At 38.9% G+C, this 16,543-nt stretch overlaps 2 protein-coding genes across 3 annotated transcripts in view; both read right to left on the reverse strand.

Annotated features, from left to right (window-relative positions):
- The window catches only part of LOC134060366 (zinc finger FYVE domain-containing protein 9-like), a 75,041-nt gene extending 73,794 nt beyond the window's left edge, over positions 1-1,247 (reverse strand). The window contains exon 1 of the mRNA XM_062517057.1: positions 1,180-1,247. The gene's annotated coding sequence lies outside the window, so the exon portion shown is untranslated. The remainder of the gene's footprint in view (positions 1-1,179) is intronic.
- A 12,854-nt stretch (positions 1,248-14,101) lies between these two features.
- LOC134060389 (uncharacterized) overlaps positions 14,102-16,543 on the reverse strand; it is a 43,851-nt gene continuing 41,409 nt past the window's right edge. For both annotated transcript variants that reach the window (XM_062517094.1, XM_062517085.1), the window contains one exon: positions 14,102-16,253. In XM_062517094.1, coding sequence (XP_062373078.1) covers positions 16,061-16,253 — 193 coding nt within the window. In that variant the 3' untranslated portion in view covers positions 14,102-16,060. The remainder of the gene's footprint in view (positions 16,254-16,543) is intronic.

Here is a 16,543-nt window from a genome sequence, read left to right on the forward strand (position 1 = left end):
AGCTCCCGTGCAGTTTGGTTGGCAGCATGATGACACTAGATGACAGAGCTAGGATACACGTGCTTTTGTTGACAAGCCGAATTCTGCAGGAGGAGTTCTCACCTCTTGGGCAAACTCGGACTGCCTGCCTTGCGTGTGAAATGTATATTCCAGGTAGCCTAGCCTATAGCATAGCCTACATTTCAGCATATCATCATATGAATATAATTTCATGGGTTTTATTTTTTTCAAACGCCAAAAGATCACGTAGCTCATGTTTATAAGGCATCAACTGTCTTTTCAACGCTCGCACGGAATTTGAGGAAGTGGTGGGGGAAGTGTAGCCTATGCCGTAAAGCAGTCGAATTTTGTAGTTCTTTGGTTCGTACCGGTTCGTACCCGGACCCCAAAACTACATGGTGTTGCTTTAATGGCAACTGTGTATGAGCTTAAAGCTAGCGCTAACTTTAGCTGTTATGACACTAATGCAATAGCTGCTACACAACAACAGTTCATATTTCCTTAGTGCTTAAGCGAATAACGATTGATCTTAGGGTATAGCTAATTTAGCTATCCAAACGACAGCTGATGTGTCTGTATACTCAGCTAGTTAAGTTAGTTAAGCTGGATATCGATTCTGCCAACCGGGGTATGCAGACCTAGTTTCCAAAGCTGGCTAGATTAGTGTTGCCGTTTGAATTATGAATGCCATTACAGACAGAATGGTTCGTTGTTATGTTAGTGCTACGTTATTATGGTTGAACACCACAGAAAATTAGTAGCATATTCTCGAACTGACTGGTATGTATTTGTCACGCTCGCTAGTTTTTTGGTCATTGGAACGGGACCTCTTCACTACAAACAAATATTTCAGTTAATTCGGTTAATTATCGCTAGCTACCAACTTTCTCTATGCTATGCAGCTCCATAAAGTTGATAAAAGGTTTTCCTGAGACCTGATGCTTGACACCTGACGTCCTAAATAAGAACACTGTACATCGAGGCTAACTTCATGCCACTGCATGGTCACTCCGTGAACAGCGGATCCTCACAGCAGAGGAAAATATGAAAACATGATTGTGACGTTAGCTGCACATATAGCGTTTACATTAGCTGGCTAACATTAGCAGAAGTAACTTATACATATAAAAAACAGTGTGGGCTAACAGTGCCTTTTGTGGCCGCTGAATTGTAACTTACCCAAGTTAGAGTGTCAAAACTGGCGAAAACTGAAGCACCGAAGCTCGACAGTCCCGCCCACAGCCTTGTCCGGAAGTAAAAATCCAATACAATTTCTCCATTGACAACTGGCAAGCTAAGTCTTTTTAAAGCTCATATATACTCTGCTATAACATCGTAACCGTCCATGGTAGACTTAAAACCAGCTACGATGTGACTAAGGGATTGTATGCTCATACAGACGCCAAAAGTTCATGGGGCACTACCCAGCTAACAATTTCTGGTTAGGAGAACGTTTTTAGAACGTTTTTTTCCTGGTTAGGGGAACGTTGCCTGAAAGTTGCGAAAGTTGCCACAAGGTTCCCCAGGAAAGTTTTCTTGACGAAAATACAACGTTTTTTTCTGGTTATTTATTTTGGTTAGCAGAACCTTCTCCTACCCTTTATAGGCCAGTCAATCTAGCGTTTGACCCATAACTAATTGCAATAGTAATCATTCCAAGTTTTTTGTGATCCCTAGGTAGGCTATATCTAATTAACATATAAAAAATCTACCCATTTATATTTAGTGGAACATACTTTTTTTCAATGTCAAAGGTAGCAATTTCCAATGCATTTTGCCATTGGAATTTACTACTGGTGATATGGGTAAAATTTTAAACTATAGATATCAAATTGTAACTTTCACAGTTGTTTACTCACATTAAGGCAAAGATTTTTTGTATTGCAAGTTTTCTGAAATGTGATGTTTAGATATGCAAATGAGACCAGTTTTACTTAAATATGCAATAATTTGCATATATTTCTAGAAAACTAAATCTGAACAATAGGTACAGTCAGCTTCAAAATGATTGCTGCATTTTGCTTCTATATTGGATACCAAAAGCCTATGCAAAGGGAATATTAGATATTACTTCATATCACTTCAGAAATGAGGAAATCAAGTCAAGTCAAAATCAATGCGTTTCAATGGAAGTATAGAACAAATGATTGTCAATGATATGGTATGATGGAAGTATCTCAGTGCATGCCAACTCACTTGATATGTTGTCTAAAGGTCAATATCTTCCTTATGTGACTTGGCATATGACTTGCGATACTTCCATCATATAGAAGCAAAATGCAGCAATTATTTTGAAGTTGACTGTACCTATTGTTCAGATTTAGTTTTCTAGAAATATATGCAAATTATTGCATATTTAAGTAAAAATTGTCTCATTTGCATATCTAAACATCACATTTCAGAAAACTTGCAATACAAAAAAAGATTTGCCTTAATGTGAGTAAACAACTGTGAAAGTTTCAATTTGATATCTATAGTTTAAAAATGTACCCATTTCACCTGTAGTAAATCCCAATGGCAAAATGCATTGGAAATTGCTACCTTTGACCTTGGATAAAAGTATGTTCCACTAAATATAAATGGGTAGATTTTTAATATGTGATGCAGGAGGGTTTAAGGATCAATAAAAAAGTATGAACCATTACTATTGCAATTAGTTTAAGTTTTGGCCCTTTTTTGAGCTAGATTGACTGGCCTATTAGGGAACCTTACAATATTTGGTTGCATTAACATTCCCCTAACCTCCCAGCAACAAAGTGTAAAGGGGAAAAAAATATGTGGATTTATCGTGACATATCCAGACACGGCTCCGCTGTAGGCTACACTCCGTCTGCGACAATAGATTATCTGTGACCTGGGAGAGCGACCGTCTCTGATGATTAAGGCATTGACATTTCACTACACGTATAGGCTATTTTTTCACTTAGCCTACCGTTAGCTGCTTGCTGAATTGCGCCGAATACGACCCGTTAACTGCCATATGGGTCAGCTAAATATTTAAATGCGGTTATGTCTAATACTTTCTTGTCTACGGTGTCTTTTTTCCTATAATAAACGATTAGTCAGATCAAAACATCAGCAGAGCAGGCACTAGCCTAACACATCTAGGCTGCTTTTATTGCATCGTATTCCATTAAAAGTCCTCGGTTCAGAATTATGATGGATTTTGGTTTAATTTGTTTTAATTGGGACTGGGAATTGTGGGATAGGCTGAGTGTAACACAGTAGCCTAATAGGGCTATAACTTGGACTACGTGTTAATAGAAAACAATTCTCCCCCGGGAACATTGTGCTGTTTAAGATGCAGTCTCAACGTTTGAGAAAGAATTCGTTGGAGTCCTCATCACCATATTTTCATAACAAATAAAGCTTTAAAAACATGAATGCATTTCAGGTGCCACTCTAATCGATAATGGATTTATCCAACACTATTCCTCAGATTTGCAGTTAGCATGAAATCGTTGTGCCTGCCTGGGACTATGGCTAGTTAGCTCTTCCACCCGGTTTACCCTGTAGGCTACAGTATTTTTTAAAAGCCTGTTGACTGTGAACAAGTGCATGGAGAACGATGTGAAGAATGTGATCGATACCATACAGCCAGTAGCCTACGTGAGTAACTTTATCTGTGTTATCCAAATGTCTTAAAGTTAGCGAGGTTGAGTCTGCTAACACACCAACACACCACAGCTGTTTTTTTTCACGGACCCGAGATGATGGAAGTACTCTTCTCGCGCTGACCCCTTCTTAGCTAGACGGGCTGGCTCTGGTCGGCCTATATCAATCCAACAGAGGGGGGAAGAATAGAATAGGCCTACATGTCCATTTTGCAACAAATTATTCTGACTAAGTTGCAGTGTGGCTGCTGGCCGTGTTCAATTGGGAACTCATAGAAACTCTGGGGCGATTTTCATCAACAATAATCAACCCCACGCACATAACCAGAAAATACCGATATGATACCAAAAAACAACTAAGTAGCAACGTTGTGTGAAAAGAGAAATGCAACCAGAATATAACGGGGTTTTTTTTAGTTGTAATAACGTTCGGGGAACTTTGATAACCTGGAGCTAACGTTCTCTCCAGGGTATAAGGTTACTGATAAACTAACCACAGGAGAACCAACGACTAACGTAATTTGCTTGCTGGGATTCAACCAAAATATAACGTTTCTTTTTTTAGTTGTAAAAACGTTAGGGGAACGTTATTTGTTTTGACAACCTGGAGATAACGTTCTCTAAACGTTATTAGTAGGTTGCTGAAAAACAAACCATAGGGGAACCAAAAGCTAACGTTACTTAAAGTTAGCAGAACATTATTTGCTTGCTGGGTAACCTTGTTTTGAGAGAATAGGGCTCGGGATCATGACGTGAAAACTTCGCGGGCACAGCCATATTGGCAGCCTCACTCCTTAGTTTACTATGGATTACTATGTATTTACTCCCACCTATTAGTGTGTTCCTGTTACTTCGTTTTTGCCTTCTTGGTCGTATGTTGCTCTGTGGTGGGGTGTAACAGCACAACCCACGATCGTAAGAGGAAAAGAATCTCTAATCGCTACCAACATGGCGGCTATATTCCTAGAATGCAAGGCGTGTTCCCGAGCCCTATTGTATTTTATTCGCGATGTCTTGTATAGGGAGGGAAAGTGAAAACCAGCGCCCCAAGCGGTTGCGTTCCTATCGAAGAGCAGCTCCAATGTTAAGTCCCATAGACCGACTTTTCAAATAAATAAATTTACTACGCAGCTATACCAGCGATCTTATCCACCAAAAATATTTTTCAGTCTGCATACTGTAATAATCTACTAACTGTGAAAATATCAGACCCTCTTTCGCCTTATTTTTAAAAAAAAAAAAACGTAATTGCTCGTTTCATTTCATAAATGGACTACAACTTCAAGTGACGTGATACCCTTCCACGACGTTACTCACCTAGCATGGTTTGTTTATTAGCCTGTTAGCTAGTTGGTTAGTTAGTAGACGATCACACTTGCTGCCAGCTCTTGTGTGAGTAGGAGCACAACACAAGTTATCCCAACATAAAGGTAATTACCACACGGTTTACATCGCTCTCTGTTATTAAAAAAATATGATAAGCCAGTTAAGCAAATTGTCCTTTGGATCAGTTGGAGATGAAGCGCCCAAACTGGTGACGTCAAATGCTACTGTAGCTAGCTACTGTAGTTCGTTATCACCATGTTACAAACAAACTCAAAACAATTAAACTGATCCTAAAAAATAAAGTATGACCACTAGAAGCAATCTGACCTACATGCATAGCATATTGAAGGCATTTAACTAACTTCCCATCGTGGGCAGAGATATATTTTTTTCTAAAAGAAAATCCCATCCACTCCCGCTAGCCTCTAGGAACGCAACCACCAGATGGCGATTAGATTACTTTCCCTCCCTATAAGCACTTCATCACCCACAATCCCACAATGATGGCTCTGATTGGTGGAACTGGTTAAACCCTGTGAAAGTCCGTTAGAACCCCTACTGTACTGTGTTGTAAGTAGTCGGCAGGCCAACACCAGGAAATGTGCTTAAAAAAAACACTTTTGATGGCATTTTTTGTTAAAAGTTGGCAACCATGCTAGAAGTTATTAGAGGGCTCTGAAGTTCCAGAATCCAGCGGTTGCCAAAATCATATTCATAATTTAAGGTCAAATTTGAAAGTCAAAAGGTCAAAAACAATAGATTTTATGGTTGGCCTTTTTGGGGGGGCTCTATTTTCATGACATTCTTTTTTTATTATTTTTTTTAAAGTTGGCAACCATGCTAGAAGTTAAAATTTCAAGGTCAAAAGGTCAAAAACAATAGATTTCATGGTATGTCTTTATGGGGGCCAAAAGGTCAGTCGAGGTCAAATTTCAGGTTTTCTCTAGTTTGTGATGATGTATGTTCATACAATATAAGATTTTAAAAATGAATATTAGATATTTAGTACATTAGGGATGGAAATTTTAAACATTTGGACATTTATAATTTATATGGCCATTACTCCTAGACTTTCTGAATGTTTTTGTAATATTTGCCATGTTGCACTTATTGTTGCTGTATTACAAATAGGCTGTGTCGTCCAGATCATGTTCCATCCCTGCATTGTTAAGACATCTATCAGCATCACAACTGCATGCATGCTGTCCATTCTTAAGGAAAGTGCAGGACACTTGGTTCTACTGTACAACCCTTGTCTTAGCCACTCTAATCACCAAGAGCTGGTAAATGGTAAATGGACTGCATTTATATAGTGCTTTTATCAGCTTCTGCAAACACCCAAAGCACTTTACATTATCACACTCTGATGGCGGAGGCTGCCATGCAAGGTGCAAACCGGCGTATCTGGGACATAACCGCATCAGTGTCTTGCTCAAGGACACATAGATACAGTAGATAGATACTTAATTCCCAAGGGATTCCCAAGGGAAATTCAAGAACTTTCACAGGTTAAGGAGGAGTTGGGCTCGAACCAGCAACCTTCCAGTTACTGGACGACTCTTCTACCTCCTGAGCTATGGCCGTGTTGGTTTACAACCTTCCAATCACCCGTCTCCTCAAGGGTTTCACTAACATGTACCTTGTCAGACTGCTACCTGATGATTTGCACGTGCAAAATGCAATGCCAATGCATCACTTGTTAGCAATAACATTTCCATTGCCTTTTTTGCCTTTCTGAAACAAGTCATGTCTAGCCCTGTCAATACCCGAAGATGTGCATGGCGCTTTGTACAGATGGGACAAAAACTCCTCAATGTCACCTTGAGGCCCATCCCGACCAACACCATGTAACCGTTCTGGGTGTTGAAAATACACAGTCCAACATGACTTCTTCCCATGTCCAGCAAATAAGGAGACAGTCTTACAAACAGTTAGGGCATGGAAGCCGAGTACATTATCCACAACTACCTGAGGTTGACTCTCATTGATAAGGTGTACTGGGTAGCACTCATGAGTGGGACTTCCAAGGAACATTAATGCTACCCAGTACACCTTATCAATGAGAGTTACATGGTGTTGGTCGGGATGGGCCTCAAGGTACATGGCACAAGTTAGTGAACATGGTATACATTACAAGGTACATGTTAGTGAAACCCCTGAGGAGACGGGTGGTTGGAAGGTTGTAGACAAACACTTGGTGGTTGTGTGGCTGAAGAAACCTCTTGTTCCAAGTAGTTGCTTGGACCTGATAATTTGTGGTTGTAGAACCAAGTTTCCTACGCAGGCATGCACTTGCCTTAAGATTGGCAGCCCTGTATACCTGCATGCAGTTGTGATGCTGATAGATGTCTTAAGAATGCAGGGAAGGAACATGATCAGGACGAGACAGCCTATTTGTAATACAGCAACAGTAAGTGCATTATGACAAATATTACAAAAAACATTCAGACAGTCTGCACTGACATTTGAATTTGATTGTTTTGCCTTGAAATACAGGAGTAGTCCAGATTTTTGGACATTAGCCAACTTTCCCTCCAATAGTCAGGTAGGTTATGACAATTAACACAGGAGCACAGGAGCACATACGTTACCTTTGTTCGTCCTTGGGGAATGGGAAATAGGAAAACCCTTGTCCAACATTGGAGCAATTAATCATGGCACACCTGCGCGGCATTTTGTCTTTTGTCCTTTGTTCAAATTGTATTAATATTTATTAGATAATAAATTAGATCATATGTATCCTGTATTTTCATAACACGAATAACACAAGTACTCAAGTATTCAATTTATTTCCCGTTTAAATTTCACAGTACATTCAAAACGATAGGCAGATAAAAGTGCCTGCAACCAAAAAAAGTTGGGGGAAAAAAACTTGGGTGAAGAAGTCCATCTTAAATATTCTGGTCTTGCTTTGGATGCGTTTGGATCATAGGTTTGGATGCCATCAGAGCCACCAGAAGATGCCACGATGTCGTCAAGCGGTTTCTCTGGTCGTAATCAGTCCGTCACTGGCCAATAACCTTTAGCTGAATGCTAGCGTGGTATGGGCAACAACAACTCAACCTGTAAGAAATCGGAAGGACATACGTACTCGTTCATTCAACGTTCGACCTATAACCCATGTTGAACTTGCAAAAACTACAATCAAATCTGAGATTTCTCAATGACAATTGGGTGAAAGAGACAAATTTAGCCATCTAGCTCCATAGACTCCCATTCATTCTGCACTCAGGCGATCGCCCCCAGTGGAATTCTGGTGGAACTGCAACCAAAAGTCGTTACAATTGGACTTAAGGGACACTTCACCAATTAGCATTAAGCTTTGTATCTTTAGAAAACCAGTCATGTTTTTGAATGGCCGTGCAACATTCCCTCAGTTTGCCTTGAGACGGGTGAAATACGATTTTCAATGTTGGACTTCCTGCTTTCAATGATGTAAAAATCGTCATTTTACATCATTGAAAGCAGGAAGTCCTATATCTTTGTCGAGTAGATGAAACTACAAACACTTTCCTCATTTTTCCAAGAGGGGGCGCTAGCGGTGGGACTTCACTTGCAGAAACTAAAATATATAGCCGCCGTCTTTTTTGGAAGCTATAGGCTCCCGGTCTGTGGAGAAAGCTGATAAGTAACTACAATTTAATATTAAATACTAATTCATTGAATGCTGATATTGAAACTGATATGGCAGATGGGAATTCTGAAGATCTGGTATGTGAATTTGATGCACGAGATGACCTGTACGAGCTGTAATACAGCACAGAACATCAAGGCCTCCATCAAGGCCTGCAGCAAGCCGTCGATTAGGATCATTGGCTGTCGATTAGCCTTTGCCTGGGCTAGCTCAAACTAGAATGGACTAGCTCTCACAAGGTCAGTTATCCTAATGTTATTCACAAGTTATTGCACAAATAGTATTAGCGATACTAATACTTGTTAAAGGTCGGGTATTCTAGCATATGCTGTCAATTTGCGGGACATTTGATATGAAAATATGTTAATTAACGTTTTGGGTTTTTTCGCGATTTTTTCGGCAATTCCTTTTGAAGACCAGCAACATTGATATATGGCCACAAGATTGAGTACAACATAAAACAATGATCGTTTTAATTTTAGAATCGTTATTACAGTTTTTTTCAATCGCTAACAAGCGTTTGTCCATTCATTTGACACATTTTCAAAACTCTAAACACAGACTCTCACCTACAAAACACAATTGGCCAAATGGATAATTTTCCTCTCAAAAGCACATACCATGTTCTTACACCACATTTTGTTACATATACACTAACTCGTCATTTCTCTGCACACACTAACTTTACCAAAACACTGGAAACCTGACTCAAAATTAAGTTATTTTGTCAAAGAATGAAGCTTGTTTTCACTTCACAAGATACATGCAGTCAATCAGAGTACACTAGGTTTCAAAATACTGGCTTTTATGTTTCAGTTTTACAGGTATTTGCATGCAAAACATGCAATCCAGCATTTTTACACTAAATTTCTTGGTTGGGAACTGTATGTCCAGATGTAATGTTCACATTCAAATGCATTCCAGTAAAAAGCAAATCTTTTTTTTTTTTTTTTTTTTAACTGTTCACTAGGCCTACAGGAGGTGCAGTATAAATACTGTTTACAGTAGACTATGAAAAAGTTTTACAACATTGCAGTGAACAAAATATCCATGAAACACAAGAGCATTCTGAACAAAAAACAACAGCAAAACGCCCAGATAAAAAGGGGGTGAACAAAAAAAAAGCACAATATTACTGTGTCTAATCTCTGCACCTGCTCCTCTCAGTGCTCCTGCACCTCTCACTGCATCTCTCACTGGGCCTGCTCTTCTCCCTGGGCCCCTTACTCTTACTCTTCCTCGTCCAGACATTACAGTATTTGTCTTTTTCTGTTTCTGCTTCCAAAAACATCACCTCCTCTTTTTGCTGTGTAAGTGTCAATGTAATAGAGAGAAATAACCCCTGCACTGCTGAGTCTAGATAGACTGGAATCAGCTGTGGTTGGCCCAATTTACCCAACATAAATCATCTGTGTCAATTATTCGATTGTTTGTTTATTATCAGTTGAGATAAATTGCTTTTGAATTGATAACATTGCAGATGCGGAGGTTTTTATACTGTATCTAAGGCAGAGGTGTGGACTCGAGTCATGTGACTTGGACTCGAGTCAGACTCGAGTCATGAATTTGATGACTTTAGACTCGACTTGACAAAATATAAAAAGACTTGCAACTCGACTTGGACTTTAACATCAATGACTCGGACTTTCACTTGGACTTGCGCCTATTGACTTGTAAAGACTTGCTACTTCCCATAAAAAAAACGAAAGACAAAAAGATAAAATGTAGACACGGACTGATCTATCTGTATGTGTGTGCGCCTGTGCGTGAGACAATGCGCGTATTCGGCACAAAATCCAATCAAATCACTTACTGTAGATTGTTTTGATTCGACAGCGGCCAACCACGCGGAACAAGCTAGACATCACGCAGGGCCAGACAACGAACGTGAATGCGCCAGCAAAATGATACCTAAGATTATTTCGTTAATTCGTTTGCCTACAAAAATTACGTGGAGACCAACAAGAAACGATTGACTGTGTAGAACTTGTTCTAAATTCCTCCCAGCTTCATCCTAGCCTGCTTTTGACATATGCCTGGTAGGCTACTATGAAACCAAACTGGTAGCCTACCCTACTGATTCTGTTGTCTAATTGATGGATTTAACCACGATTAGGATTAGGCTTTTCAGTGCTGTATCTGCGTCTTTTTGTGTACATTCACATTAAATCCATTCCACTAACATTACCAGGAGGAGAATAGGCTACCATAACGTTTTATTTTGAGCACTGGTTGTTACTCATCATTGGATACATATCAAACTCCATGACATGGTAGAGTAAGTTAGGCACCCACCAATTACACATGACCAAGGAAAAAGTGAACGGGACAACAAAGCCATGCCACGGTAACCTACCTAAATCATAGAAGTTAACATTGCAAGATATTTTCTATGACATCAGAAATATTTTCTTTACCTTGTCAGTTTTTTGAACATTAATTTTATTTAATGAAAACATACAGTATATCCTTGAACTATGCATGACTATTTTTCTAACCGAATGAAACCTAATTACGTTCACGTACTTCTTAAAGTGACAGGCACTCAATTAGACCTACACACCACCCTGTAATATCATTAAAGACAAGTGTAATCAATATGAGGTATTCAAATGACTGAATATTTTTAGCTATAAGTAATTATGCAGATCCTAAAATACTATAAATTGTTAACAAAATATGTCAAGTTTATGAATTCAAAATATGAAATAGACACAAGACACACCATTTTCTGTGTGTGTGGACTGGAGGTTTGAACAGAGACTAGGATTGCCACTGCTGTGAGTTATCTGTATCCCCCTTATGGCAATACGGTTTTGCCTATTGTAATGTAATAAACATGGTCACACGTTATAAAACTATTTCAGCTTGTGTGGGCCTATCAGTGGTTTCTTAACAAATTGAACACATATTTTAACACATAGGGCCTACGTTTCATTGAGAATGTGCTAGAGATACCATTTTACATTTCTGCTAGACAGATTTGCATCTCAATCTCTCCAGCACACACAAATTCAAATGACAAAATACCTATTTCACTCGATTTTTAAAAAGACTCGAAAGGACTCGAAAGTCAGACCGTAGGACTTGGGACTTGACTTGAGACTTGTTGGCCTTTGACTTGGACTTGACTCGCCTGTCTTGACTCGGGACTCGACTCGGGACTTGAGGGCAATGAATTGAGACTAACTTGTGACTTGCCAAACAATGACTTTGTCCCACCTCTGATCTAAGGTTTGGAATATTGTTTTAACTATTGTGGGATGTTGTGTGTTAACATTCGAAAATAATACAAAAACGATCCATTGATTTGTTGTAAGGTATAGCTTGTCTGTTAAGAAAATGTAAGCATTGTGAAAATGTATTCACTGACTGCATACTGTGTGAAAACAACATGAAATGTGTGAATGGTATGGCCACAAAAGACCGTTGCTGTGCTAACTGTGTTTAGAGTTTTGAAAATGTGTCAACTGAATGGACAAACGCTTGTTAGCGATTGAAAAAAACTGTAATGCCAAAATGTTACATTAATGAGTTCTTCTGTGTACTTGTCTACTTCCTGGTGGGTGCTGGTAATATATATGCAGTGAAAGGCAGGGAATTCTGGGAGTTGTTGGATTTGATCCACATGACCCAAAAATACATTTTCGGCTTTTTTCTCCCATCTCAGGGGAAAATGAGGGAATGATGCACGACCATTCGAAAATATGACTGGGTTTCTATAAAAAGCTTAATGTAAATGGGTGAAATGCTCCTTTAATAGTGAGTGGCAAGGCTCTCCGTAGACGGGCTCTGACGGTATCTAGAACGGTGACAGAGCTACAAGCTGTTTTACTTCCTGATTTCTATTCGCAGTCAGATGATTTGTTTCGAACTTGTTGCTTTTGTACGAGTTGAATTATACATCTACCAAACATATCATGAATAAAACAACGTGGATATTCCATTACTATGGGTTCTTATGGACATGTGAAGAACCAGCATGCTATTTTATGCGGGCTGTACATTACGTGTCCCAGTTCTTTTGTCCAATCACCGATGATTCATGTGGCCCGAAGGTACCTACCTCTTCCGTTGTGTTGTCTCTTTTTGTGTTGTGTGTGATTTGCCGTTGTGTTGTGCACTTCGGAGCCGTGGTTTCTCTTATTGTGTTGTGTTGTCTTATTTGTGTTGTGTTGTGTTGTGTGATTTGCCGTTGTGTTGTGCACTTCGGGGCCGTGTTTTCTCTTTCTGTGTTGTGTTGTCTCTTTTTGTGTTGTGTTGTATCTTTTTGTTGTGTTGTGTTGTGTTGCATCTTTTTGTGTTTTGTTGTGTGATTTGCCGTTGTGTTGTGCACTCCGGGGCCGTGTTTTCTCTTTTTGTGTTGTGTTGCCTTATTTGTGTTGTGTTGTGTGATTTGCCGTTGTGTTTTGCACTTCAGGGCCACCGTAAATATGAGCACTTTAATTAGATAAGCAGTTTTTGCAGTGTAGGAATAATGATTGTCTGCAGATCACTTTAGTCATGGAGTCTAAACAGTTATATTCATATTCTCCTAATACCCATTCATCATTTTACTGCAAATTGGCGGTGTTAACATAGGAATAAGAATTTGGACAAATCACATTTTGATCAAATAAAGGCCTGTTGTTGTTTAATTAGGAATGACATTCGGTTCTGTGAAAAGGCGCATGTCTGCATACAGACCATACAATGTTAAAAATGATCATCAACTTATCTCTAAAAGCTTTTGCTATTCCTCTGCTAACAAGGCAATATAGCCTTACAAACTACAAAGCAAATAATTTTCTAATGGGGGCAGAAGCTAACTTCAAGTTGGATAATCACAGCATTACAGTTCAGGACTTGATCACCACAACATGCAAAGGCAGGTTAGAACAGAAAAAGAAAATTGTATTTAGGTTCTACAGAAGGTGGTAGTGCTGGGATTTGAATTGGTTCTCATAATCCAACATGTCAGTTAAATCCCCTTCTCTTCACCAGACAGGTCAGACTTGATGGAAGTAATAGTTATTTAGCAGTTGTCACAACAAACATAAGTAGGCTATAGGCGCAAGTGAGGGGTTGATTAACATAATATCACTCAAAGAAGGAAAATATGATCGTATGATACAATTCTAATGATTAATTTGACAAAACACAAATTTACATTCAAGATGACAGTTCCAAACAATTTTTTTTTAAAAAGTTTGGATGTTCTGTAAAAGAATGTGATTATCTGCAAATCTCGTAAAAACCCCTATTTAGCCGCATAAAGGACACAAGCGTACAGTTTTGAAAACATCCACCGCTCTGAAACCACCCTTATAGGCCTTTGGTTTGGTGACACAAATATGGGAAAATAATATTTAAAATGTATCAGTCCATACATATAAGCCTCATGACAAATTAATTTTGAATGCCAACTGTAATAAAAGAAATAAATAAGATAATACTGCATTTTATGGAAAATGTTATCAATGAACAATATTAACTTTTTCACCATCTACCCCACAGTTAGATACGAAGATATAATGTCAATGTCAATGTCAATTTATTTATATAGCACTTTAAAAAACAACCACAGTTGACCAAAGTGCTGTAAAACAAACAGTCAGACAAAATATAAGGGATGTAACAGTTGCTGGTGACAATTAAAATTAAAACAGTAATTGTTACACTATCTTAATTACCACGGTGCAAAATAAATAAGACAATTTTGGGAGTTTGTTTGGTCTCTTTTGGGAGCTATGAGCCAGTTGGTTTCACCCACTTCAATGAATTATGCTAACCTAGGCTAGTGGCATCATCTTCAGTAACTCTTGGGTAGATAGCAAATAAGCTCAACAAGTTGACATGTTCCTTAAAGGTAGGATATGGAATTCGCTTTTTTGGCCATTTTTGCAAAATCATTTGAAATCCTATTCCTAACCCACTTATAGCCACTGAGTTGGAAGCACTGAAATGGAAATTAAACACATCAATCATCTGTGGAACGGGCAGGGCTTGAAAAACTCCAGCCAATCACATTCTTGACCCCCTACCATCATTTCACAGCTCATTCGTCAATCTAACGGTCTTCCTCCTCACCCTCCTCCTCCCCCGCGCGCCTTTCGTGCAAATATTCAAAGCTGTTGAGCTGCGAGCAACAGCAAGTCCTAAAACGAAACCAACTAGGCCTACTGCGTCCTCTCTGTTCCCCTCTTGTTGTATGTGTCACTTCATTTCTATACAAACTAAGACAGCGGATTCCTACAGAAACTCAAGCACCCACGCAATAAATAAGCTATGTAGCAAAAAATACATTTTACTGTGACTCGAAGAGTGTTGTAAACCTGAAACCGAAACTTAACTGCTTGGAGCTCCAGTGGAATACGCGAACAACCGGGCCAGCACTAAACTTGGATATTTCAGGAAGTAAAAGCCCCGGTAAGAACCAAACCAGATTCTGTTCAAATATACACACCTATGGCTACTGAAAAAAGGTTCATTTATCAAATGTTATTTTGGTGTATTAAAAAGCATCATTGTTTTAGAATTCCGAAAGAAAGGGGCGATAGCCAATTGGTGCTTTTACGATAATGTATAAAATCATCTGCCTTCGGGGATTTGTGGAACTATTAGCCTACCTATAACCCTTTGGAGGTGATTAAAGAATGTAAAACTAGTTGGCTAAGTAACCTGCTTGGGGAGGTTGATGTGAGCGATTGTATGGAGACTAGTGCTGTACAGACGTGCATTAATGCGCGACGCGTCCATGTTCTTCGGAGGGAGGAACCATTTGGGTTGTGATTTTTCAAAATCTGCCGGCCGTTTTGCAAATTCCATACCCAACCTTTAAGCATCATTGATCACCAATCTATTGGCTATAATGTTTTTATTTTATTCTTTATTGTATGTCACTAAGTATATGTTTAGACTATTTATACAATTTACTTCAAGGATGTAGCAAGACAAAAGTAAGGGATAATGTATAGAACGCTGGTCATTATTGGAAAATAATTCCCGACAGGATGAAAAGAACGGTTTTGCTTCGCCCTGAAGGGAATTATTTTCCGATAATGACCGGCGTGCTATACATTATCGCGCTTATTATACAGCTACTTGCCAAAATGAGAAAAGAAACTTAACTCAATGTGTCTTTAGCAATGACTTGGCTACCGTTTCGTGGCTTCCGCTACAACTAGCGGAGTGGACCCGTTGCCATTGGCAGCGGTCATTATACCTTCGGAGCGGTGATTTATACAGATTTAATTACCGGTAGAACGTTGGGAAATCCCATTCAAGTGAATGGAGCGTTCTACTTGCATTGTGAAGAGCCGTATAATAATGTCTGTTAATGATTTTCAATCTTAGGCCAGTGTTTAATGCAAACCTTTTAAGGCACTCATGTATGTATTAATGGCCAATATACAGTATGTTCCCTAAAGTAAAGTGTTATCAATGAAAATAACACTGCTGCAACACCAAAACATTATGTGCCTTTTTGGATGTAGGGATTTTATCTTCAAGTTAATACTTCATTCAGAATTAATGAGCCTTCTGTCCTCATTTCATTGACAGGGCCCATGGGCAAGGATGTCACCTCAACCATGCATGCCCCAGTATGAGGAACACTGGTGTTAAGGATGTGTCTCTGTAAATGCTTGATCCAGTCCTCTTGAACAGATAAAGGGCCTTGGAACACCAAATCACAGAATCTACAAGATAAAAAAAAATGTTAAAAAAAACTCCACAGCCTCTGTAACTGTGGTGCATACATGTATGGAAGCATATACAGTATGTTCCAAAACACAAAAGAGAATGCATTCTGCAATATGCAATTCTAAAGGACATTACATTATGCAATTGCTAGTTCATTATGCAATTTAATATTGGAATTTGCAATGCTTTCTTTCAAAACGTATTTCAATATGCAAAGTGACAATGCAATCATCAAATCAATTTGATTTATTTTGGTTAAAAAATTGAATAAACATTTGCATAAACA

Source organism: Sardina pilchardus, chromosome 2 (genome assembly GCF_963854185.1).
Source record: "Sardina pilchardus chromosome 2, fSarPil1.1, whole genome shotgun sequence".
NCBI lineage: Eukaryota > Metazoa > Chordata > Actinopteri > Clupeiformes > Clupeidae > Sardina > Sardina pilchardus.